The sequence below is a fragment of the Rhea pennata genome, chromosome 24, assembly GCF_028389875.1.
Source record: "Rhea pennata isolate bPtePen1 chromosome 24, bPtePen1.pri, whole genome shotgun sequence".
Taxonomy (NCBI): domain Eukaryota; kingdom Metazoa; phylum Chordata; class Aves; order Rheiformes; family Rheidae; genus Rhea; species Rhea pennata.
The window spans coordinates 4,784,802-4,808,677 of record NC_084686.1 but is presented as its reverse complement, the minus strand read 5'-3'; the positions used below and the strand labels follow the sequence as shown (position 1 = coordinate 4,808,677).

The 23,876-nt window shown below is 39.9% G+C and overlaps 1 protein-coding gene across 1 annotated transcript; it reads right to left on the bottom strand.

The window, feature by feature from the left end:
• Window positions 1-501: 501 nt before the first annotated feature.
• Window positions 502-20,505, bottom strand: ATP12A (ATPase H+/K+ transporting non-gastric alpha2 subunit). Its single transcript, XM_062594411.1, has 23 exons — window positions 20,497-20,505; window positions 18,261-18,410; window positions 16,467-16,526; window positions 15,300-15,503; window positions 14,582-14,695; window positions 14,271-14,405; window positions 13,647-13,764; window positions 13,181-13,449; window positions 11,925-12,123; window positions 11,344-11,453; window positions 10,481-10,615; window positions 10,009-10,201; window positions 9,392-9,567; window positions 8,201-8,337; window positions 7,320-7,470; window positions 5,377-5,545; window positions 4,486-4,640; window positions 3,702-3,825; window positions 3,200-3,345; window positions 2,430-2,563; window positions 1,392-1,493; window positions 720-811; window positions 502-530 (listed from the first exon to the last, which is right to left on the bottom strand). The coding sequence occupies exons 1-23, from the start codon at window positions 20,503-20,505 to the stop codon at window positions 502-504; spliced, it is 3,111 nt and encodes a 1,036-aa protein (XP_062450395.1).
• Window positions 20,506-23,876: the final 3,371 nt, after the last annotated feature.

The window sequence follows — 23,876 nt, the reverse complement described above, 5'->3', positions numbered from 1 at the left end:
TGAAGAACTGTTTTCTGGAAAATACTTTTATTATCAAATTATTCCTATACAGCCTTGTTACCCCTGGTAACATAATTCAGGTTTATGCTTGCACTCGTTTGTAATTCAATTGCACCAAAGCAAAAAAATCAACAAACACCTCTAGTGCAAGTTAGTGCCTTATATTATTTGGATTTTGTCTTTTTCCCCCCACCCTTTATGTGTGTTTTCGTCTCTGGGTGCTCTCTACGTTCATCTTAGAAAGAGAGAAATTTGTACTTGTTACAAAAATAGACAGAGTTTCAATTTCTAGACAAGTGTAAGCTTTACAGTACAGTAGAAGGTAATTTATCAGCCTCTTAAGTCCTTATTTCTTCATGAAATTCATGACACTTCTTCAACTCTGCATGGGGCAAGCCCAAGTGATTATTGCACAGACAGGACGTTTAAGCAGCAGAGGCTGAATGAGGATGGAGAAGAAGGTCTCCACAAGGAGGAAGATGACCAATGATAAGGACTGTTTCAATAATACATGTTCTTGTCCCACCAGCCTGCAGTATAAGAAAGAGGAAAAAAAATCAATAACTTTATTTTTCCCCAAAAAAGAAGGTAATCACTAGAACCGAACAGTCCATTTCTAAGCAGCCCACCCATCCAAGGGAGCTAAGGTAGGTGAATGAATTAAAGGATGGAAAAGGACTCCTTACACTCAAATCCTAAATGCAGAAAATTCTACTTACTTCCTGGGTATCTCCTGATAAACAGCTTGCGGACTTCATCGTAAACCCATATCAAGATGGCAAATGGTACAGCCACAAGCCAATACTGAAACCTGGGTGTGAGAAAGGAAGTTCTTATTCAGAAGCATCTAAGCACTCAGCTGTTTTTCTAGTTAGGCTTCTCACTAAAAGAGAATGTGCCCTTCTTGGGTTTTAAACATTCAAGGAATTAGAAATAAAATGGTGTTCATGTAGGCCTCCCAAGCTTAAATAGTCACTTAAATTCTTTTATTCCAAATATTAGAAAAAAAACTTGCAGTCTGTGAAGATGAAACAAAAACAGAATAGTTTGAAAGTGATAAAAATAAAAGTTGCTTCTCTAGAATTAAACAAAATACTATCTAACCTCTAAAGAATATTGAGGGAGTCCAGGGAAGATAATTAAAATGTTTATTCTACACAAGTAGGTTTCTGTATCCTTGTTAATAAATCTAGTTTTTTTAAAAAAGGCATGTTTTTGTGGAAAATAATAGCCTTTTTGGCTAAGAAATTGTTTGCTCCATTCTTCACAATGAGTATTCTTAAATATTTATCTTTGGATTGAGCTCTTGTTTGCCTGTTCCTGGCAGAGTGGTACATCCAGATCTGTTTATACATGAAGGGCAAAGGAAGTGTGCACGCAGCAGAACTCACCTCAGGGGTGTGAAGTTCAGGGCTGTGACATGTCCAAGGCCATAAGTAAGAATCAGAGCAATTCCTATCTGGGAAAATATACCCACCCAGATGACTTTGTTCCTGTAAGAAAACCAAAGAGGAGAAGTTTACATGCTTCTGTCCATGTATGAAAAACTGATGCTGCAGCATAATGCAAAGACCATGACGTGTGCAGAGTCATGACTGTGCATGTGGTAGCAGCTTCAACGATGTGCATCAGGTGATAAGCGCTTGCAAACGCAGTAGTGTGGAACAACTAGTAGGCTCTCTAGCATTCTTGTGTATCACATTCACCTGTATCTTCCCTGCTACTGTTCCTGTCCTAGCTGGATCAAAGCTAGCTTGAGGGAGACCTGCAATATGCTTTGGTCATGTCCTCGAGTTGCATTGAGAATGTGCACATTGTGACTCATGTATGTGGAAGAAGAAAATATACATAGGTATAGGCTCTGTGCCTGCAGATAAAGAAAGGAAAATAATTTGCTTTCCTATCTCTGAGGAAGAAAATATACGTAGGTGTAGGTTCTGTGTTTGCAGATAAAGAAAAACACTTTGCTCTCCTATGCTCTGACTAGATGCCAGCTTTTATACATGGCCTCTGTCTGTCCAGTTAGGTATTTCTAACTCCCTGGCTTTTATGGGTTTGAAGAATACAAAGTCTTTTGCAGAGGGCAGCCAGGGAGTTTGACCAGCAGGTACCTCTTCTGTGGGAAGTTAGGAATCCCTGGGAGAAGACCACATTTTATTGAACAGAATGCACAGTTGTTTTTTAAGGTGGTGCATCTTCAGAGATAATGGTAAGAAGTTTTTGTGTAATGAAACCCACTAGTATGAAATAGTATGAAAAATGTTTTATGACACTTTTCCCCCCTCTTCTTTCCTATTGCTTGAATCCAAATTCAGTCTTGGCCCGAAGACTAAATATCAGTGGTCTGAATCACTGTACTAACCTTCTGCTAAAATTACCAGTGGACTGATTTATCCTTCGATGTCAGGTGAGGAACCTGCAAAACTTACCTGAAAAGACCTTGCTGGAAAATGGAGTTTCTTCGTGTTTTCCTGATGATCAAGTCTGCCACTTGCTGAATTGTGATGCTGACAAAAAAGGCAGTATACCCAGTCCACTGTAGGTACATCCTCTGGTATTTAGTCTGCAAAGCAAAGAAAACAATAGACACTCATTTTCTGCAAGTGACTGCAAACCTAGATAGTGGAATTTAAATTATTAAGATGTGAATGCCGAGTTATTGCAGATTTGGAAGTCTAAAGATCAGATTTTGGCCTGTTGTTCCAGTCTGCTAAGTTGCTATTGGTGAGTAATGAAGCAGGAGAACTAAGCTGGTGTGGGAAGGAAAGCATATTGATTTATTATTTTTTTAATTATTTTTTATTAGCTTTTGTGTGTTATTTCTGTAGAGTGAGAGAGGGAAGGTCAAGAATGAAAGCAGGAGGCAGAGTTTGCAAAGTATTTCAGTAGTGTTATTCAGAAACAGAATTGAGAGATTATGATGCTCAAAACATAAAGTCCAGAGAAGATGTATTTGCAGGGACTTTGAGGCAGAAGAACGGAAACTGCAGAAGAATGAATAAATGGAGTGTGAATGGAGGAGCCAGGTGGAAGAAGCTCTAAAGAATCTATCCTGAGGGACCATTAGATGAAAAACAGCTCTATTTAAACATTTAAATCTGTTTCTTTCTTTCTCTAATCTTTTATTCTGGAAGAGTGCAGAATTTTTCAGAAAGCGTTGTGTAAGAGAGAGTGTGAGGGCATTTCAGTGGTTCTTTACCCATTCCTGTCCATATGAATCCTCAAAGTCATTGATGGCGTTGTTTTCCCAGTTGACTCGCACACCAAGCAACGTGGAGGGGAGGAAGCCTTGTTCAGCATACACTGTGAAGTAAGTTACAAAGGCTCCCACTGACTGCATGATACCTGCAGAATCAAAGAGGGAAGAATGAGGAAGAAGCAAAATCTAGGAGCACTGGGGTATTTTGTTGATTTAAGTGCTGAACTATCTCCTAAGCTGTGCAACTTGACATGGCTTTTAATATAGTTTTACTGCTCTCGGTGCTCTTAAGCTTCTCGACCTCTGTAGACAGAAAGTGTTGCACTGGTACATAATGAGGGACAGAAAGAAGTTAGTTTATTTGCCTATGCTACCATAGTGAACTGTGACCAGAGAAAAGATTTGAATTTCAGATCCCCCTCTTGCTCTCAAGACTGTATGAAGCTGCCTCTGTCTTGCTCTTTCAATGCAATATAGAGTTTCAGAGAATAGGCCAACCTACCAATGTGCAGATAGGAGTAAACAGCAAGTTGTTCGTTCACCAGCCTGTCTTTCCTTTTATTTCGAGGTCTCCTGTTCATAATATCACTTTCAGCTTTTTCATAGGCTAATGCAACGGAGGGAATCTACAAAAGAAATAAGCCATGAGAATCCTGGTGGCAAAATTTGTATGCTCCTCAGAGGCTCACCAGAAAAGTTTTACTTTTCAAGTGTTTCTGTTACTATACCTTGGTTTTTCAGTATATACAGAGCAAATGAAAGAAGGCCTAATGTAGCACTGTGTTGACACATATAAAAGATTTGAAGGAAGGCAGAAAGTCTTTTATAGGTTTAATGATCATATGACAATCCAAAGGACTAGAGGACACTGAAAACATTAAAGGGTTCTCCGTATCTCCCAGACAGGGCTCTGATCGAGTGTGTGGTATTCCTTCCCTGTACTGACTGCAGTAATCTGTATGATCTCGTGATAATGGTTTGTCTGTATATTCTAATCAAAAGATGCTACCAGAAGTTCTGCTGGTCAGTGCAGAGAAGAAAAGTCTTTTCTTTCCACTCACCCCCTTTTTCTCTCTGCAGTTTTTTTCATCTCCTCCTCCTCCATACCCAGCAGTTTTCAGTCTAGTCCTCTACCCTGTCACTAGTTCTTTACTTGGTTCCATGCTAAAACAGCTAATTCTTCTAGTGAGCAGCACATCCCTTTGTACTCAGCCTCTCTCATTTATCATGATTTTTCAGTAAAAAGTAGCTAAAAAGACACCAGTTATGAGACAGCAACAACTTACAATGTCTGTGCCCAGGTCAATGAAGAGGATGGTGATGGTGCCAATGGGCATTGGAATGCTGGCAATAATGTAGATGAGAAAAGGGCAGAGTTCTGCAATATTCTTAGTCAGAGTGTAGGCAATTGTTTTCTTCAGGTTATCAAAGATCAGGCGGCCTGGAGGAAAGAGAAATATGTCTATAAAAGCTAATTGCCAGTAGTGTTTTCAAAAACAAAAAGGAATTTTTTAACTAAATGAAGCGAAAGTATTTATGGTTTGTGTCTGCACTCCTCATATTATTTTTCCTTTTTCTTTTTTTTTCTTTTGAAACTATTCCCCTTCCTTGCCTTCCACCCTTCTGAAAATTCAAGGGGAAATAAAAAATCTCTTTCACTAATGATCTCGGGAGGAGAAAAAAAATCCCATCCCACAATAAGCTTTAGTGTTAATGGAAACTGCAATCTCTTTGCTGTGAGAGTGTGATAGTGTCACAGATGGAGTAGGGTGATGATGATGTGTGAACAAGTTACTGGATGAAAATGTAGAGGGAAAAACTTGGATCTTTGTGAGGCTCAGAACTGTATAGGAGCAAGTAAGATGGGACGTGCTTTTGTCTGGAGTTTGAAAAACCAAAGAGAGCAGACTGATGACTGCTCTGCTTAACAAATATACGTAAAAGATAAGGGGAGAGAGGGATGATTTTCTTTCTGTCTATGAGCTTGTCATATGTCTGTGAATGAAATTAATTCCCAAACTCTTTTGAGTATTACAACTACATTTCCAAATCCAGGAAGGCAATGAAAGAAAAGGGAAGGGAGTGGGTGGGGATGGTGGGATTCACAAGGACCTGTAAGTCCTATGTGGCTGTCAGTAGCTTTCAGATGAGAAAGTAGATAGCAACATTATTTTTACCTTCTTCCACTCCTGTGACAATAGAAGCAAAGTTATCATCCAGCAGTACCATATCAGCTGCATTTTTAGCTGCATCAGAGCCAGCAATACCCATAGCAATTCCAATATCTGCTTTTTTCAGAGCAGGGGAGTCATTGACTCCATCTCCAGTCACTGCAACAACTGCTCCCTGCAACACACAAAAGGATCCAGACATGATTTCTTGAGGAGATTGTGCTATCTTCTGCTAAGCAAGATCTCCTCTCGTTGTGCTCCTTGTCTTTAAAGCTCTAAGAGAGAGTGAATAGATTAGTACTTCCTGAATTCCTGCATTGCTTTTTAAAGTTAATCTGTGCTGCTAGAAGGTACTCTGTGAACCATATGGATATGATTTTTTGAATCTTCTTCCTACCCACATAAAACATATCCGATGTTCAGAAAGACCACAGATAGGATCAGTGCAGCAGCAGCCTTCCGTGCTATAGTGTCTGTATTGTCTAGGCTCCCTTCATAGTTAGCAGAGAGAAATGGGAAATTCAGGGGTATGATTTATCTCTTTCTAAAGCAGACATCTGAAGTGGATGCATCTAAGATCTGGTTATTTCTTTCCATGCTATACAGCTTCCTGGCTATAAGGGAGCTTAAAAAGGAAGACATCTCTCCCAGTATATATAGTCTGTCCCTGTTCGAATTGGTCCGGGCACATCTGTGGGAGATTCAGTAGACACCACATGTTCTGTCCTCCTCTTTATTCTGACGTGCCTACAGAATGAGCCAGTTTTGGTATTAAGTGTCTATTACATAACTGTTCAGTTAGAGACTTCTCGTCTGACCCAGCATCTTTTGGTCACTACCAGTTTGGACTAGAGTTGTACCTAGTGACTGAACAGATGGAAAAAACTGATTCCTGCAGTCAATTTCTCTGGTATTTTGCAGAGAAACATCTACTGCAGCTAAGGGTCCTGTTCTAGTTGATGCAGAAATTCATAGCTTAATAGCAGTTCAGTGTGTTCTGAGTGGGAGAAAGCCTGGCAAACTGATTAAAACGAATACTGAATGTCCTGTCCCTTTGAGGATTTAGCATAGTGTCATTACCTATGAATAATGCCATGTACAGAAGGGCTCATAAGCTCTCAGTATTAAACACAGCATGTAGACTGACTGGCTTAGGGGTTGGAGGGGTCATTCCTCTTTATCCTTTAAAAAGATAAATCCACTAGAAGCGTGGGTGTCTAAGCAGCACAGAACACATTTACTCTATGTCAGCCAAAGGCCATTCAGAAAGACAAAAAAAGACAAAAAAGAGATGAAATAGAAAGATTTTATCCCCCTCCTCCAAAAGCAATTCAGACTTAAAACCAAAGCGCTGATAATGATGATTGGAAAGCTCAGCTCTGGTGTAATTACAAAAATAAAGTAATGGCTTGTGCCTGCATCTGCTTTGTTTGCATGTTTGCAAAATTTAGGCAGGGCAGTCCTGTAGCTTGCAGTTCAGAAAATGTTGTGTCAAAGGGGAAAATCCTCTGATGACAATGTGACTCTTTTTCAGAGTGCAGCGCATCTTATTTCTTTTCCTCTGCCTCTTGTGCTTGCTACAGTTAATGCTACTTTACATAACAATAGTGCCTGCAGATGGGACAAACTCTCTTTAAATCCTGCCTTATGTTCGTAAAGTTCTGTGAGTTGTTGTACAGTCTTTGGAAGTAATTACAAGGCTTGTCCCTGTATAAATCATGCTATGACATTTTATGGGATTCATACCTTATTTCACTTTGTCATTAGTCGTTATTTGGCAATCTAATAGATAGTGTCCTCGCACAACGAAAGAATATCAGCAAAGCTTAGAGTGCATTGCAAATTGGCTTCCATCCTCTCACCTAGGGGATGATACCTGAGGAAAAGCTACTGCCTAGTGAATGCCCTATAGCTGTATCTGTATATAACCATTTACACCTCTTACTCACCTGTCTTTGGCAGCCTTCCACTATAATCAGCTTCTGTTGGGGCGATGTCCGAGCAAAGACTATCTCTGAATGGTTACACAAGACCTCATCCAGTTGCTGCAAGCTCATATCCTTCAGTTCCATCCCATTAACTACTGCTGCTGTAGCTTGCCTGCAATAGCCATGAGAAAGCTGGGTAAATTTTTGTATCAGAAGATTTAGATAAAAACAGTGCACTCATACAACATATGCAGCTCAAAAGTGAGGAAAGCAGCAAATAGAGTTAATTTCAGAAGCTTTAGTTGTTAATCAGCAGGTGCTGAATGAAAGCTGAATGTGGAAATGCGGACTGTGTTACAGTTACCTAGATACAGAAGGTAGTAATTGAAGCTTCCTTCTGAGTAGACAGAAACAGCAGAAGATGATGGTAAAGAGGAGTCCAGGTGGCGTAGGGTGGAGTGGAGCAGTGGTGGTGGTGGTGGGGGAGGACTTCTTTTCTATAAAAAGCTTTTATGTTTCTCTAAGTATGCTAATATTTTTACATTGAAAAGGTGAAAGAGGAACTTGAACTGTCAGTCGTTAGGCCATCATCCAGCACTGCATGTGATTCTAGATTTTGCTTTTCGTAAGTGCATGTTTTTTCAGGTTGGCAGTGACAGCAAAGCCCAGCATGTTCTGCAGAGTTTTACTTGCTGGGAATTTTCAAGGGCCAGTGAAGGCTGAGACGCACTGACCTTACGTGCGTAGTTATTTAGGTAGAGGCGACGCACTGCGTGGACACAATGGCTGGGAATGTTCCAAGCAGCCGTAGTGTGGAATAGGCTAAAAGCATTGTGGAGGGAGAAGGCGTAGCTGTCAGAAGATGAGGCCGTATGTATCCTGCGTGTTCTGTCTGCTCTTACCGTCTGTCGACTTGCTCGACTGGAATGTTGAGGCGCTTTGCCAAATCTTCCACAGTCTCACTGGTGGCTGAAATGATACCTACGCTCTTGGCAATGGCCTTGGCAGTGATTGGATGATCGCCAGTGACCATGATAACCTGAGGAAGGGACAAGCACTTAGGGTGAGTGAGAAATGTGTATGCAATAGATGTAGAGAGATAAGATGAAATAATCTATTGTTGTAGACCAGGAAGCAATTATCCAATCTGCACTTGGAAAAGTCTATTGTGTACAGAAGAAAGACAAATTATGACTATTAATAAATTAGCTCTGTATTTACACTAGTTCTGTACCTCTTGTTGTTGGCCTTATTTTATCCGGGCTGTAAGGGAACTATTTATCGCACCTAGCAAGGTCAGAATAATGCAGAATAAAGAAGCTTTTGTGTATGAATTTACATTACATATACTCAAAGGCTCGTTAGAGAATCACGTCATAAACTGGACCCTTGTGACTCAAGTGTCCTGACAGACAAATCAATGATTTTTCTAAATATTTCTTGAAGAAGGGTTGCTAATTGCCATGTCTGTCTTCAGACTACAAAAAAATCAAGTCAGTGTTGGGACTTGGGATTCATCTAATCTGGGATCAGTAATTTTAATAGCAATTTTGCTTTATTTAGCCAGATTACCTCTGAACCTAGAGCTGAGAATTCGTGTGTGGGTCTCTTGGGAGTGAAATCAGAATTGGTGCATCAGGTCAGCTTGACCAGTTTTGAGATTTTAATGACTCCTGTGCATGAAAGTTCATAACAAGTGTAGCCCTTAGGATCTGCGTCCTTATACTTTCTTGAGAATTGTTTCTATTGCTTTACACTGTTTACAAATCATTAATTCTAGCTGGCAATGGTTTCTGTATTTTAGGAATAGATCCAGTGAGCTTTTCCAAATTTGGATATTCAGTCTCAGTTCCACACATCTTTACTGTGGTCTAATTCCCGCATAAACTGATCTAAACCTTTATGGCTCTCCAGGCCTTCAAGTAATTTCTTCAAGTTATAATTGCAAAACAATGTTAATGACTCGAGTGTTTACATCTTTTCATAGATGCCTCTAGAAAGATATTTAATGACAATGCAGTGGAAGATCTTATGGTTTTATTATCATGAGTCTTTTTGTAGACTCACTGTATGCTTCATTGTGGAAACCCTACCTTGATCCCAGCACTCCGGCATTTTGAGACAGCATCTGGCACTGTGGAACGTGGTGGATCGATCATAGATAAGAGCCCAACAAAGCACAGGTTAGAAGTGGGGAAGTTCATGGAATCTGTGTCAAATGGGTAAGTGTCTGGAAACTCGTTTTCAGGCAGATACAAATGACAGAAACCTGGAAACAAATTTAAGATGATGAAATGAACAGGAGATGGTGGGAAAAAGAGGAGAGCTTGCTAAGGGTTTGATTTTTTTTTTTGTCTATAAATCTGTAGTGAATTTAATGTATAGTTTTTCATGATGGAATTTTTAATCTGCTGCAGTAGCCTGCACATTGAAGTTTGTATAGACTTGGCATTTAGTGCAACAACGTGGATTAGATACAGATTTTTCTTAGCTATGCAGTGTGGCAGGACAAAAAAATCAATATATACTGATGAGAAGGTCTCTGCCACAGAGAACTTGGAGCATATCAGTGAGATTTTAACAGTCTGCTTGAGAGGCTATATGCTTTTCTTTTTTGCCTCCACTGCAAGAGGAATTAAGCCCAGAAGCACTGGATTGTACCAGGATTTGAAACCTCATTTTGCACCACAGTGCCCCTGATTGTACTCACCCAGGACTCTCTCTCCCATGCCCCCCAGCTCCATGTATGCTGTTTGGAAAGCTGCTGCCTTTTCGCTGTCCAGTGGTTCTTCCTTGCCATTGATCATGATGGTGCTACATTTCTCTAGAATCCTCTCTGGGGCACCTTTCATCACCAGCAGAAAGCGTTTGTCATTGGGATCGTCAGTCTCGTGAATGGAAAGCTGCATGCCACAAACATGAAATAATTTGAAAGAGAATATATGATATCATCTGTCTCTGGTTTTGGTCACTTTGAATGGAAATAATGTTTCTTACCATTTTCCCTGAGAATATTGTTCTTTCCATGAAATGGGATGAGCTACATTCATTATAGCTTAAATTTCCCATGTCATTGCGTTTCCACGCTAAGACTGGCATGTCACAAATAGTTGAGTTAGACATGGTAATAGAAACAGATAGGTTGGAAACCGCCTGGCCTAATTTCCAAAAATAGAACACACCTGAAATTTGTTGGTAGAGTTGAAGGGAATTTCAGCCACTTTCTTGTTTCGCGCTCTAATATCCATGACGTCACCCAAAACTACTTCTGCAAATTTCAGCAGAGCTGTTTCAGAGGCATCGCCTACCACAACTCTCTATATGCACAAAAAAGAGGAAACAGTTTGTAGTATATATGCTTCTGCACTTCTACCAAGAGAGCCTTTATATTTTTGCAGCATTCTTTGCATGTTTAAGTATCAGTGAACCTACATGAAGCAACAGTTGTTCTGAAAAATCATTACACTAACAGTTTGAGGCATGTTTTACAGTTGTTGTTAAATCAAAGTTGTTGCAAAGAGATGAAATTAGTGTATGATTCTGAGAAAGTGCAAGATTTGTAATGACTTTCAGGTTTCAGTGGAAGCTTTATAATGCAGTTCTAGAGTGAGAGCAGTATGCACATGCAGCTGAGCTAACAAATGGACAGAATGAAATGACTTTGAAGAAGGCATTGACGGAATAAATAGTAGAGATCAGGGATGTATATTGCCTATAGTCTAGTCACCAGACTATTCCACTTCAAGTGGTCATGGTAAAGATGTTAAGCAAGGCATGCTTACTTTTTCTATCTCTTGCTGTATTAAATTAATAGTGTAGTAGGAAAATTCCTGATACTTGAATTGTCTTTTTACTTATAGTGATAGCTGCTCTTGGTTTTATGTTTCCCCCCCACCCTGTTCTTCAAACTTTCTGTGAGTATGTAGCAAATAGTAACTTCAAACCTGGGCACGTTAAAACTGAAGAGACTGGTAAAGCTAAATACAATAATCCTTATATATTGTTTCAGAGGAAGAAGAATAAATTGATATGAAGTAAGTGGTACCTTCATTATTGGGAGGTTCTCCTGTCCTGGTTTGAATTCTGCTCGGTTGCAGAGAGTTACAATTTTTGATAATGCTATCCATGTCTGAGAACTTTGATCAAAAGGCTGGGCTGTGAGGAAGTAAAATAAATATTGTGTCCTTCAACATATTGCTTGATAGCATAAGAAGCTTAAGTTTGAAATAAAAGGGTTGAATTACTTGCAGAAGCAAATTGCTCTTTTGATAGGTTCTGTTATAGAAAAATAATTTGACACAAACTTTTCCATCTCTCAACTAACAGTTCTGGCAAAGTTACTCTGTTTATTTCCCTACTAAATTTACTGTTGGTAAATGGATCTGGATTAAAACCTCCTTCAGACTTACTTTCTGTGAGTGGAATTCAGATTTTAGTTCTTTCTTCACATCGCTATATGACTAAGAAGGGACTTTGCTATCGCAGACTGCATTTTTGTGTGGCAGGGAGACATATCTACTTTAGCTATTAAAAAGCATCCCTATTGACATCAGTTCAACAGCCAGTGGATGTGAAATGCCATGTTCAATCCATTTAGTTTCCCAGATCCCCTGTTCCCATATTTACTTGTCTGATCTTCACTGGTGTCAGCTGAGTAGATCTGATCATCAAACCAGAGGTGAGCAACAGTCATCCTGTTTTGTGTGAGGGTCCCTGTCTTGTCAGAGCAGATGATAGAGGTAGAACCTAGTGTTTCTACAGCTTCCAAGTTCTTCACCAAACAGTTCTTCTTTGCCATCCGCTTGGCTGTCAGAGACAAACTCACCTGGCAGATGTAAAGAAGTTGAGCTCACTGTTAGTAAGGCATAGTTAAAGAACAACAAAATGAGGTTACAAGCTTGCTGTTTTTTTCAAAGCGAACTTCTTTTAAAAGACTTCTACCTTTTGGTTGACAGCAGTACGTTTTTTTTATTTGTAATGGCATTATTAAGATCAGAGGTTTGGCTGTAACTAGCAAAAGAACACATGTTGGAAGGAACCTGCTTGCATGCTGATGGAAATAGAGTGGAGTATCTAGTTAAGAGGCCGTTCTAGATGAAAGAAGCTATTTGGGAGGAGCTGCTGATTGCCAGCTTAATGAATTCTGAACTAATTCTCCTCATTATTGCAAAACTTCTAGTTGGTCTTGGTCGCTCTTGGTGTACTTTAGGGCTAGTACTGCTTGGCTATTCTCCTGCTGCTTTTCAGCCACGGATTTTACTGGTGCTTTTTTTGAGTTAATGTCTAGAAATCCCATACATCCTTTAGGGTACCATAGCCTCATTTCAAACAGGAACAGGCTGTGGGGAAATGATTCATGTCATGCATGGGTAGCAACTGAGGCAGAATGGTGCTTAAATAACATTCTGTAGAACTGCCTTAGGATTTTTGTGATGAAGTTCTTAGGATAGATGGCTGAGTTATATCAGAGTTCCCTGTTATGACCTAGGAAGGTGCCAACTCTGAAAAAAATCTCTCTTTGTGGTAATGATTTTAGAGTGGATAGAAAGCTGTGTGTGAACACTAAAGCAGATGCTGTCAGTTTGCTACAAAACTGCTAAAGAAAGGGTCAGCAGAAACAGGGAGGGAGGGTGAAGTAAATCTGAATTTGAATTTTTTTTCACAGCTAGTGTAGAATTTCAGAATTCATTGAAATTTGAAGAAATGTTTATGTTTATCCTTTTGATTTCATGAAAATAATACCCCTGTTTTTAACTTGACTCTGCCAAGTCACTTAATAGAGTGAGCATCCGTCCTGTTTTTCATCAAATAGTTTTACACCGTAAAGAACTTGAGAGATGAGGAACTGCAGTGGCAGCCAGTGGATTCCAACACAGACTTACCGTTACTGTGGCTAGCAGTCCCTCTGGCACATTGGCCACAATGATGCCAATGAGAAAGATGATGGAGTCCAAAAACTTGTTTCGCATGGAAAGAGAAATAATGAAGAAGAGAACACCAATGGAAATGGCCACTCCTGCCACCAGGTAGACAAAATGTTCTATCTCAATAGCAATGGGTGTTTTCTCGTTCCCGACTCCCGATGCGAGAGAGGCAATGCGCCCAATGATAGTGCGATCCCCAGTGTTGATTACAATGCCAGTAGCAGTGCCTACAAAGAAATAGCAGGCTGTCAACTCGAAGAGGGATTGATCCTGTCTTCTAAACACAGTACTGCTTTGACAGAGATCTTTCTCTGCCTTTGTGTGACTGACACATCACCATAGGCTTATGTTAAAAATATGTTAGCAGTATTATGTAGCATCCTTTGCACGTGTCATTTCTGGACACCCTGCTCTTTGTACACACCTTCCACGCAGGTGGTTGAGTAGAACGCAATATTCTTAGTCTCCAAGGGGTTGTCGTGGGTGAAGTCACAGGAACGGGACTGTGGTTCTGATTCCCCGGTGAGTGAAGAATTGTCCACCTTTAACAAAACAAAGACATGCCTATATTAAAATTAGTAATATGTGATTACGTATTGCCCAGAAGATAAGACAGCAACACATTTGATAATAGATCACAGTGCCATCGTCTCTGAGTGCCTGTGTTACTGAGAGAATCTATTTCTGTGGGAATTCAGTTCAGTCAATGTCATGCGTCTGTCAAGGGGATTTAGGGTAGCAGCCTGGAAGAAAACATGATACGAAGATCTACTTCCAGGTCTGTGGAGACACTAGTATTGTATTGGTGTTTCTACCTCTTCCCTGTCAGAGAGTATTGCCAGAGTATGATATGGTCACAGTGGCTTATTTTGGTGTTCAGAAGGGTGGGGTAGTGCATGAGCTGGGCATCACACTAGAGCTTCTGCATAGACATTGTGTCTAATCAAGGATCTGATAATTCCTGTTAGGTGCTGAGAAATTCTTCCTGTGTAATAAAGCCTCTTAACCATGTTTTTCCCCTCTCCCCACACCGTATGCATCATTATACCTTACAGCCCTGAGTAAAGATCAGACGGATGTCCGCTGGGATCCTATCTCCACCCTTTATTTCCACAATATCTCCAACAACCAGCTGGTCTGCTGACAACTCCTTCTTTTCTGCATCTCTGATGGCACGAGCTTGCTGTAAGACGAACGTACAACAAAAGTAAGCATTGCCCCGTCCTCCGAGTGTCTTAGAGCTAAATTCAGCTTTGTGCACAGAATTCAGGGTGTTTACTGCTCAGGTCTCACTGTTGTCATTTGAAGGTGCACTATGAGAACAAACTATCTCAAGTAGAGTTTCTTGGTTACTCTTACCTGTGGAATCATTTTACTGAAGCTGGCCATGATGTTTGTGCTTTTAGCTTCTTGATAGTAAGCGAAGATACCAGTGAGTATGACCACCAGTGCAAGGACTACACCAAGGTAGAGCTGATCAATAAAAGAAGGAATCCAGTTAATTTAGATTGTGTGTTCAGGACTACTTTCACTGGAATAAATTACAATTCTGCTATGTTGTCTCAGGAGACTCATAAAATGAGATTTTGGGCCAGTCTAAAAGTTCTTTAATTAAAAAAATAAAAAAAGTAGTTTCCGGTTTTGCCATATTAGTGATCAACTAAGGCTCCTTCGGTACAAAAAGGGGTTTTAATAGCAAGATTCCTGTCTCTCTCAAAGCCTTCTCCAAACTAAAAGCTGACACGAACCCAAATAAATTGTATTCCCAGCAAAATGTACCTCAAAAGGGAATCAAAGTCAAAGGCTCCTGAAGTCCTTTATGGACTTCAGTATTCCTCTTACGAATACTCAAGAAATACGATTGTGGGCAGTGGTTATAAACCCTTGGACAGGCACTCTTAGACAGAAGTGGTATGTCAGGTATTTGGGCACTTATCAGAAACATTCAGTAGCAGAGGCAGAGCGCTGAAAGAATAAAATGCCTCATTGTAGTTACTGAATAGCTATGAAGTAGTATTTAAACTACTTATATCGTCACAGAGTCAAATACTCACTTTGTAGTTATTCAAATACTTACGTTGTCAAAGCGCGATTCAGCTCCCTGAGCAAACTGAATGCCAAATGAAATCCAGGAGAAGGCAGCTCCTATCCATAAGAGGATGGAAAACCCTCCCACCATCTGCTTGAGGAACTTAACAATTTCAGGAGTGGCTTTGGGAGGACTGAGTGAGTTGGGACCATCCCGAGCCAAAATCTCTGCTGCTCTTGCACTGGAGAGACCCTGCAAAAGTAAATGACACCATTAAAATGAAGTCACAGAGAACAGATTTGTATGTCTCAACTCAGAACAAAATTTACATGTTGCTTGTTCCTTAAACATTATTTCTGTGATGGATCAGCTGCAGTAACCTGCATCTTTGATTCCCAAACTCTCTGATTTCAGGGTGGCTTCTATTAGAATCTGCTATGGAGAAACACTGATTTCTTTATTGGAACATTGAATTTGAGGCAGTGTTCTCTGATTTCAGGGTGGCTTCTATTAGAATCTGCTATGGAGAAACACTGATTTCTTTATTGGAGCATTGAATTTGAGGCAGTGTTCATTAGGAGTTTTCATTCTCTGACAGTTATCTGTCAAATATACATGTACTAAAAACAAATGTCTTCAACATTTTTTTTGCTGTTGTTTGGTGTTTCACTAGGAAGTCTGTGGTTCATGAGGTCCTTGGACTTACTCTGTGTACTCGGGACATGTTGCATGCTTTGATGTTCAAAGGCAACACTGTTAGGTGTCAGAGAAACTCAGTGTACAGTTTCTCATATCTACTGTTTCCTTCAAGATAAAACCATTTCCCATGTTCTTACTTGCTATAGATTGTTACAGTGCTAGTGAGAAATGAATTGTGGTGATTTCTGAGCATCAGATAAAAACTTCCTCAATCTTTAGGGAAGCTGAGATCCTGCTTAAAATATTGAGTTCAAGTTTTGTACAGAGATTTAGATTTTAAGACAATAGATAAGACTCCTTCAGACTTGAGAGAAGCTCCAGGCTAAATCCAGGTGAGTGCTGCTGGTTGGCTTGCTATGTGTTTCTAGGTTTTACTGGCTTTTTGTGTATCGTATTCATACATACGATCTGTTGATTTGAATGCTTTCCTACTGCCTCTACGAAACTTTGGATCAGCCAGAGGTAAATGAAGGCACTTGATTCGAACAGTTTCTTAATGATGCCCAGTGGACTTACTTTGCTGATGCTTGTACCATACTTTTCTTCCAGTTCCTCAGTGCTGAGTTTGTGGTCATCCTGGATCCCCAAAAGAAAGAGAAAATGATAGTGAGCAGAATGTCAGGCTGTTAGAACTTGTGTTTCAGGGTGTGGAGAATGTTCAAACTGCTTTAACATCTGGGACTGTGGGTCCAGTTCCTACTGTGACATCCTAGCTTCATGGATAGACAGTGTGCATTTTTTCACAAAAAGCACGAACCTACTCTTTTCTATTCTCAACTCTGCTGTTTGCTTTTTTGAAAAAAAAATACCCTGCAAATCATTTTCACTTGTCTTGAACAGAAATAAGAGGGATTTCACAACAAATGTGAACAAAAATATCTCATGTGGTGTTAAGAAGCTTAACTGATACGTGGAAAAAGGTTTTGGTAGATACATTTAAGTACCTAAGAGAACACACTTCACTGGAAGATGGTAGCTACATTTCTCTTTTGGTTTTGGGAGTACATTTGTAAATATCTCCCTCCTCCGGCAAATCTGTCACAAGAACAGAATGATGCTTTCATGTTAATACGACTTACCACGAATAACTCTTCTTCTTTTAGATAAATAGTTCCTGTTTACATTCTTACATGCTATAAGACCCCAATATCCAGTGGCATAAGCAATATATTGATAGAAGAAAGGCTGTAGTGTCGGAATGTGTGTGACAGTCTTTGCACCTGACTGACAGGGTAGGGTGTGTGGAATTATTTGCAGAAGAGAAGCAACAGGATCTAACCACAGTTAAAAAAAGTGCGGGAGAAGGAAATCGGAACCGTTTTCTCCTTTCCCTGCAGTGACATCTCTGTGATGTCGTTGTCCTACTTATATCTTACACTGAACAGGGATTTAAAAGCCAAGATATTTTAAGTTCTCTTCTCACTGTTGTTTTCACAGAATGATTCGTTGATACCTGGCTGTGTCAACTAACTTGTCTGTGCTTTGGCTTCCCATTTGGTACATGAAGGTAGTATTACATCCCCTGGTGGAAAAGATGAGATGCACTGAGAATTCTTTAGCTGGTACATAGATGGATCTCGGGAAGATGATGGGTGAGTTGATGCCATATTTTGGGGTTTCCTTGCCTTTGAAATACTGTCTAGCCCATAAATAACCTATCTTGTCTGTTGCTCTCAAAGCAATTCAGAAAAGAGGTCAGTATAATTATCTTCATTTTCCAGACTGAGGAACTGAAAGGTATAGACAGGAAGCAACTTTTCCAAGCTCAGCCAGCAGGTCAGTGGCAAAACAGAAACAAAATATAGGTTTCTTGAGCTCCAGCTTAGTGCTCTCTTTTCCAAGTACAGTACGGTTTGTTTGAAGGGGGAGAGGGGAAGAACCTACTTCTAAAGCTGATGTATATTTTTGGACTGACTGGAAGTCTCTGAAACAAAACATATTGCATCTGCCTTTCCCTCTGTTTCCTCACTGACTGTGCAATTGGAAGTTCTGAGAAAACCTTGGTTGTAGTTATTTTGCCTGGGAAAATGCAGACCTGTTTGGGGAGTAGAGAGGAACTGTTCTGAGCCAGAGCAGATCTTAGCATTCTTAGAATCATTCTTTCATTAGAGGCACTAATTCTACACAACTTCTTTTCTAGAATGTACATCTCAAAGAGTGTGAGGAAGCTAATCCTTCCTCATTAACCCTTCCAGTGCAACAGATCTTCTGTTAAGATCTGTAACAGATCTTTGCCCCTTCCCCAGGATTCGTTCAGACAAAGGCTCAGTGCAGTCCTGCCTGGTGAAATGTGAGCTTAGCAGCACTCACCAGGTCCAGTTCCTTCTTAAGGTCTTCTGTCTTCCTTTTTTTCTTGTTGCCTTTCAGGTCTTTGTACATAACCTCTTCATCTGCCTTCTCTGTTTTTTCCAGATCTTTTGTCTCATTGATCTCAATCGAGTAAATATCACACTTTTTCTGTTAAAGAAAATAAGGTTTTGGTGTTGTGATCACATGCCTTGACTTGAAGGAAGCAATAAGAAATATGACAGACAACAACTCTAACAAATCCACTTTTCTAATCTATCTATATGTTGTTACTGCCTCTTTTCCTAGCAACTGAGAGTGCTTGACCTGTCCTACCCTAAGATCTCCACAGCATCTATTACAGCACTCTTGGTCGGGTCTTCAGCAGACATAAATTACAGTGATTTCTGTAGAAATGTACAAAACTTTTAGTATTTTTTAGTTTGACACACAGTGTAGGAATACAGGAGCCCAGGATCTCAGCACTGCCAGCTTAAACTATTAAACCATGTATCAGCTCCAAGGAAAAGATTGGTGTAAAATCAAAAGATTAAAAAACAGGAGATGTTAGTGAGCTATTTTCTTTGCATGTGCCTGGAGCTTTCCAAGTACATGACTTCAAGATAAACTTTTTTCTTTTCATTCAAAATTCAGATTTACACATGTATATAATACAGTGAATGATCTCTCTTTAAAGAGCAAGAAAAACAAATGTTATTGCAACTTCAGCAGTTTAGTTGTGAAATTAGTGTTGCTTGATCCCATAGTGAGAAATGAGGGTAAACATCATACTGGTGGCCAAAGAGAAAGGAGTCTGTTTCTTCTCACAGAGAGCTCAGAATTGACAAGGTGATGGTGAACCCTTCCCTCAATTTTGCCAGTCCACTACCAGGTATATAGAACTTTTAAATAATCTAGGAAAGCTGCCAAGCCTGTTAAAATGTTTTGCTTTTACTAATAATCTATGGGGCTTTTTCCTACCTCTTAACTTCAAGTTAATATCATAGTCTAAAGGACAAACTTGCTGTGTTGTTAATTCACCAGCTTCTATAATCATAATGTTCTGGATCCTAATTATCTTGTAAACCACGTGCTGTTCCATGGAAGAGCTATTTGGTTGACCTTGTTTCTCACTGGGTTCCTTAGAGATTAACTGTCAGAGCTTCATCAGAGTCATGCTTACCAGATCTTATCTGCTGGTGTGCTTTACTAGTGGGATGTGTGAGCATGCATGCTGTTGCTATTTGTCTAAAGAGTACATGTGCATTTTGCAGGACTCTTGTCAATGTTTGTACTCCTGCAGAGGTAATATTTCAGATGAGTTGAAAGTATGCATCTTAATCTTTTCTAGGATGGCATAAAGACTAAACCAGAGAGCTCAAATGATTGAAACATCTTAAAACTTAGTATTTTTTTGAACTCAGAACTGGCATCATATCCTCAGATACTCTTGAATTAGAGGAATGTTGAAGTCTTGACCTTAGCAATTGGAGAAGGGAAAAGCTAAGAATTGGTGGGTAGTTTGAGAAGGTAAATATCTGCAATCCTTCTCCTAAAGCACTTCAATTTGTTTGGTTATACATAACCTAGATAAAGGACATCTCTGTTACAAGAAGTTCTCATTCTTCTTCCTTGACAAAGATGCACAATCTGGTTTATCTGTTGGAATTTTTTTGTCACCCACCTCTTCCTTCTCCTTCCTTAACCATACCACCCAAAAATCTGTTCAGCTTTTCAAATCTCCGTAAAGTAGAGAAAGACCAGGAGAAGGAAAACAAACAAACAAAAAAAAAAACCCACATTATCTGTTTTGAGAACTTAGCAGATGGAGGAGAATAATAAAAAAAATTCAAGATGTTAATAAAATCTATTGATCACCTCTATGTACGATCTACTTTTAGCCTTCAGAGGAGGGCTGCTGGGATTCTTCTCTCAAGCACATTTTCAGAAACTGTCAGCTCTTGGCATTTGCAAAAGAAATAGTGTTCATGGAACTGTTGAAGAAGCAGCCAGCCATTCACAGAATTGTTTTCTATCCAGTCTGCTGTCTTTGCTTTTTAGGATTAGAAGCATACTCTTGTATAGCGTGAAAAAATCAGTTGTTGCACTGGATGCACAACAATGTCTAGCATTAGTTCCAGTTTTCACTTAGCTCACATGCATAATATACCTATGTATATCAAAACTTAAAAGTTAATACTAGTTCTGAAGAAGAAACCACATGTTCAGGAACAGCGATTTTGGTCAACAGTGTACTCACCTTTACCATCTTGGTGATTTTCTTTCTTTCCTGATGGAGTAAAGCAGACAAGGCAAAGTGTCTGGATGAAAACCAAAAACTCAACCAGAGAATTTAGTAGCTCCAAACAGTTTGGGCTATTGGAGTGCAAAAGCTCACAGAGGTTGTAGTTCCCTCTCAGCTGATGAACATTCATTAGCTGGAATACTGCTCGTAATTTGACATCCTTCAGGCAGGACAGGTTTGTTGTCCAGAACCTGCGGAGAAAGAGCAGTGTTTGCTAGTGCTTTATAAATCAGCATCTTGCACTGCCACTCCACCCCTCCACTGCTAGGTCCAGCCCATCTTCTGTTTCACCTGTAGTAGGTGGAAAAATACCACAGTAATGGGCATGTGGGTTTCAGGTCAGATAGTTTCTAATTACTCCTTTGTAGTGTTTGCTCGCAGCTGAGGAACAGGTGTATTATTCATCTCGCTAGAAGCCAAGAGTTTCCTTTAGAGACTTTCCAGAAGCAAACTCCCCTTATGATTTCTAGCTATCATGGCAATATATGGTGGGGTAAAGGAAGTCTTGTCCATATTTTGCCTCGCATAGCTGTTTACATGGCAAGCTCTTTTCCTACTTAGGGTCCCTAAAAGTCAGATGCCTGTGCTATTTAGATGCTAACAGGGACATGAGAAGTTTGTATGTCTCTTGTTAAGTGACTTCTAATAATTGACTGAAGCGGTGCTCCTTTCAACATCTTAACTTGGACTTCACTCTTTATTCTTGCATTGCATTTGTTTGATTTTGAACTGTCATGCCTGACTGAACAATCACTTCCCAATGTATTTTCAGCAAGAGCAGTTACCTGAACAGCTTATTTAAATTGTTTGTCTTGAGCAAATTGCAAACTTCCATACTGAAATGATAACAAAATTTATGACACTTTTAATACCTGACATGTCTCATCGGTCAGAAGCCAACTTAACTTTTCATTCTTCTTCTCCCTGAAGTTTGACTGAAGAAATTCTCAGTCAAATATGGTGAAAGTTTCTTTATACTTTTGTAATACTTCTGGGGAGACTGTCTTTCATCTGACAGAATGGGTCTCACTGCATAACATAGCCTTTCAACAATTAGTCTTTCACATTATACAACTTGGCACCTTCGAATTGCATAATTTGAGAGGCTGTGAGAAACCACAGTCACTAGCTAGTGATTCAAATTGCAATGAGAGACACAAAGTGTTAACAGTGATAACCAATGTTGACCATTTCAAGCCATATATGTAAGTTGTTAGCCTGGGGAAGCCAACCAAGAAGTATCATTTACTGTTTCAACAGGAGCAATTTAATATTCAAATTAGGGGCAGATTTCTAGCAACTCGAATATCATACTTCCTTAAACAATGATTATACTGAAAAATGTAACTGCTTCTACTTCTCAGTTGGTGTTTACTGGTCTTTTTTTATGACATTCTTTGATGTTGGAATGGTTATGCAAGATACAAACACAAAAGCGTAGCTGGAAAGGTTTCATGTTGAGTTTCTTCTGTGATGAGTACTGGATTGTGTTCTAGAGCTTGAAAGAAAACCTTTCCTTATGTTAGTAAGCACTGGAGATCTCACCATATGTGCAATACGCAAAAGTAGTGATACGTTCACTGTATCCAGTGAAACTACATGTGTCATGTGTTAATCTATACTAAGATTGGTCTATCCATTACTGAAAAAGGTACTAGAAGTGATAGAAGTGAGAGGATCAAGAAATACAATGAGGCCATTTGGCATCAAACAAGACTGCTGAGGCAGGGATACATAAAATGAAGTATGGACTTGGAAACAGTGAAATGCCTACCAGGAAGACAGCTATGTTATCCGTAAGAACTGTTAATAGAGATGGCACACTGGAAAATGTGGAAAGGGACTAATATACTTTTGTCTTTTTCACTTAGAGTTCTTAATTGGAACTAGGACTTACAGTCCAGCACCCAAAAGTGATTGGTAGATGGAAAACAGGAAAGTATATCATTATATCTTGCTCTTCGCAGATTTGTAAAAGCAACTACACTCAACTTTTTAGGAATAGTTCCTGATACAGAATGTTATCTTGCCTGGTCTACATGCAGTATTTGCACTGATGCATCTGTTTTCTTAAGAGTGTATTTTGTAGCAAATTAATTAAACTGGGAAAGCTCCCTAGATTGTATGGTAGCTTTACAATATGTTATATTCACTTGATTTGTTTCCTGTATTTAGAAATCATTGAGCTGTGTTTGGCTGCTGACAAGTGATCCGTATTGAGCTGCCAAACTCAAAGTGCACAATTGATAGTTTAGAAGTTCTGTGTCATGGAGTTCATTAGTTTGTCTGCTGAATGGATCATTGGTTTTCCTACGAATTATGAAGTAATGATGGGAAGCACTGTAAAAAAGACTAATCCATTGTTCCCTGCGAACCGACATACCGTGGTTGGACAGAATAATATCCCGCTACTAGGAGGAGTGGTCTTTGTTAGTGGCAGTCACTTGTCACTGATTCTCCCGTCTGTCTGTCTTGTTTTTCTGTCGTTTTGCCCTGCTGAAGAGGTAACTAAAAGTGGGGCCCACATGAGAAGTCAGGCTGCGGTTCTGGACAAGTGCATATGCTGTTGAGTGCTGCCAATGAAGCGCTTGTCCTGTGGCTCGGCAAGATGTGAACTCACAGCATGCAGAGACAGGAATGTGGCTGTGTGTGTGCCAGAGCGTTGTAATGCTCGTGTGTGTTTCCAGAGTGTCTCAAGATTTTTAGTGGAGCCCTCTTTAGAAGGTGAAGTGAATAAGTATTGTTATGAATTCTAAATTTCTGCCTAGGAAAATAATGTCCCTTCCCAATTACCCTGTCTCGCTTACATCTTCACTAGAATTAAAATGTGCTTTGGTTCCATTCTAACTTCCTGTATGTCTGCATGCAAGTTCTACAAAAAGCAACCCAGAGAATGTTTTGCTGCTGCTTAGTGCACCGAGACCATTTGTCTTAACTCATGCAATGTGGAGATGGCAGATCTGTTGTTAGTGAGATCAGCGCTCAGGTTCTCAAATTATGGTGCAGCTCTGTTGCTCAGGTTGTGATGGGGAGATAGAAATGTTTGTAAAAGTTTTTGAAGGAAAGAAACAAAATCTAATGGATTTGATCTTTGCCTCTATTTTTCTGCCTGAAGATGCATAACTTCAGAAAGACTACTGTGTTATTTTACGTTCCTCCTGTTTTGTCGGAAGTGGGACCTGTGTTAGGAAAAGTGGCATTTTGAGGCTTTGGAAGTGACTGAAGCCGCAGGAGTGAGTGGTTGGTAGGTCTGTACTTGAGTGTGCTTTCCCAAGGTGTGGTGCGGGCTGGCTGCTGTTGCCCAGAGGGACGCAGCAGCCTCCCTGCTTGGAGCT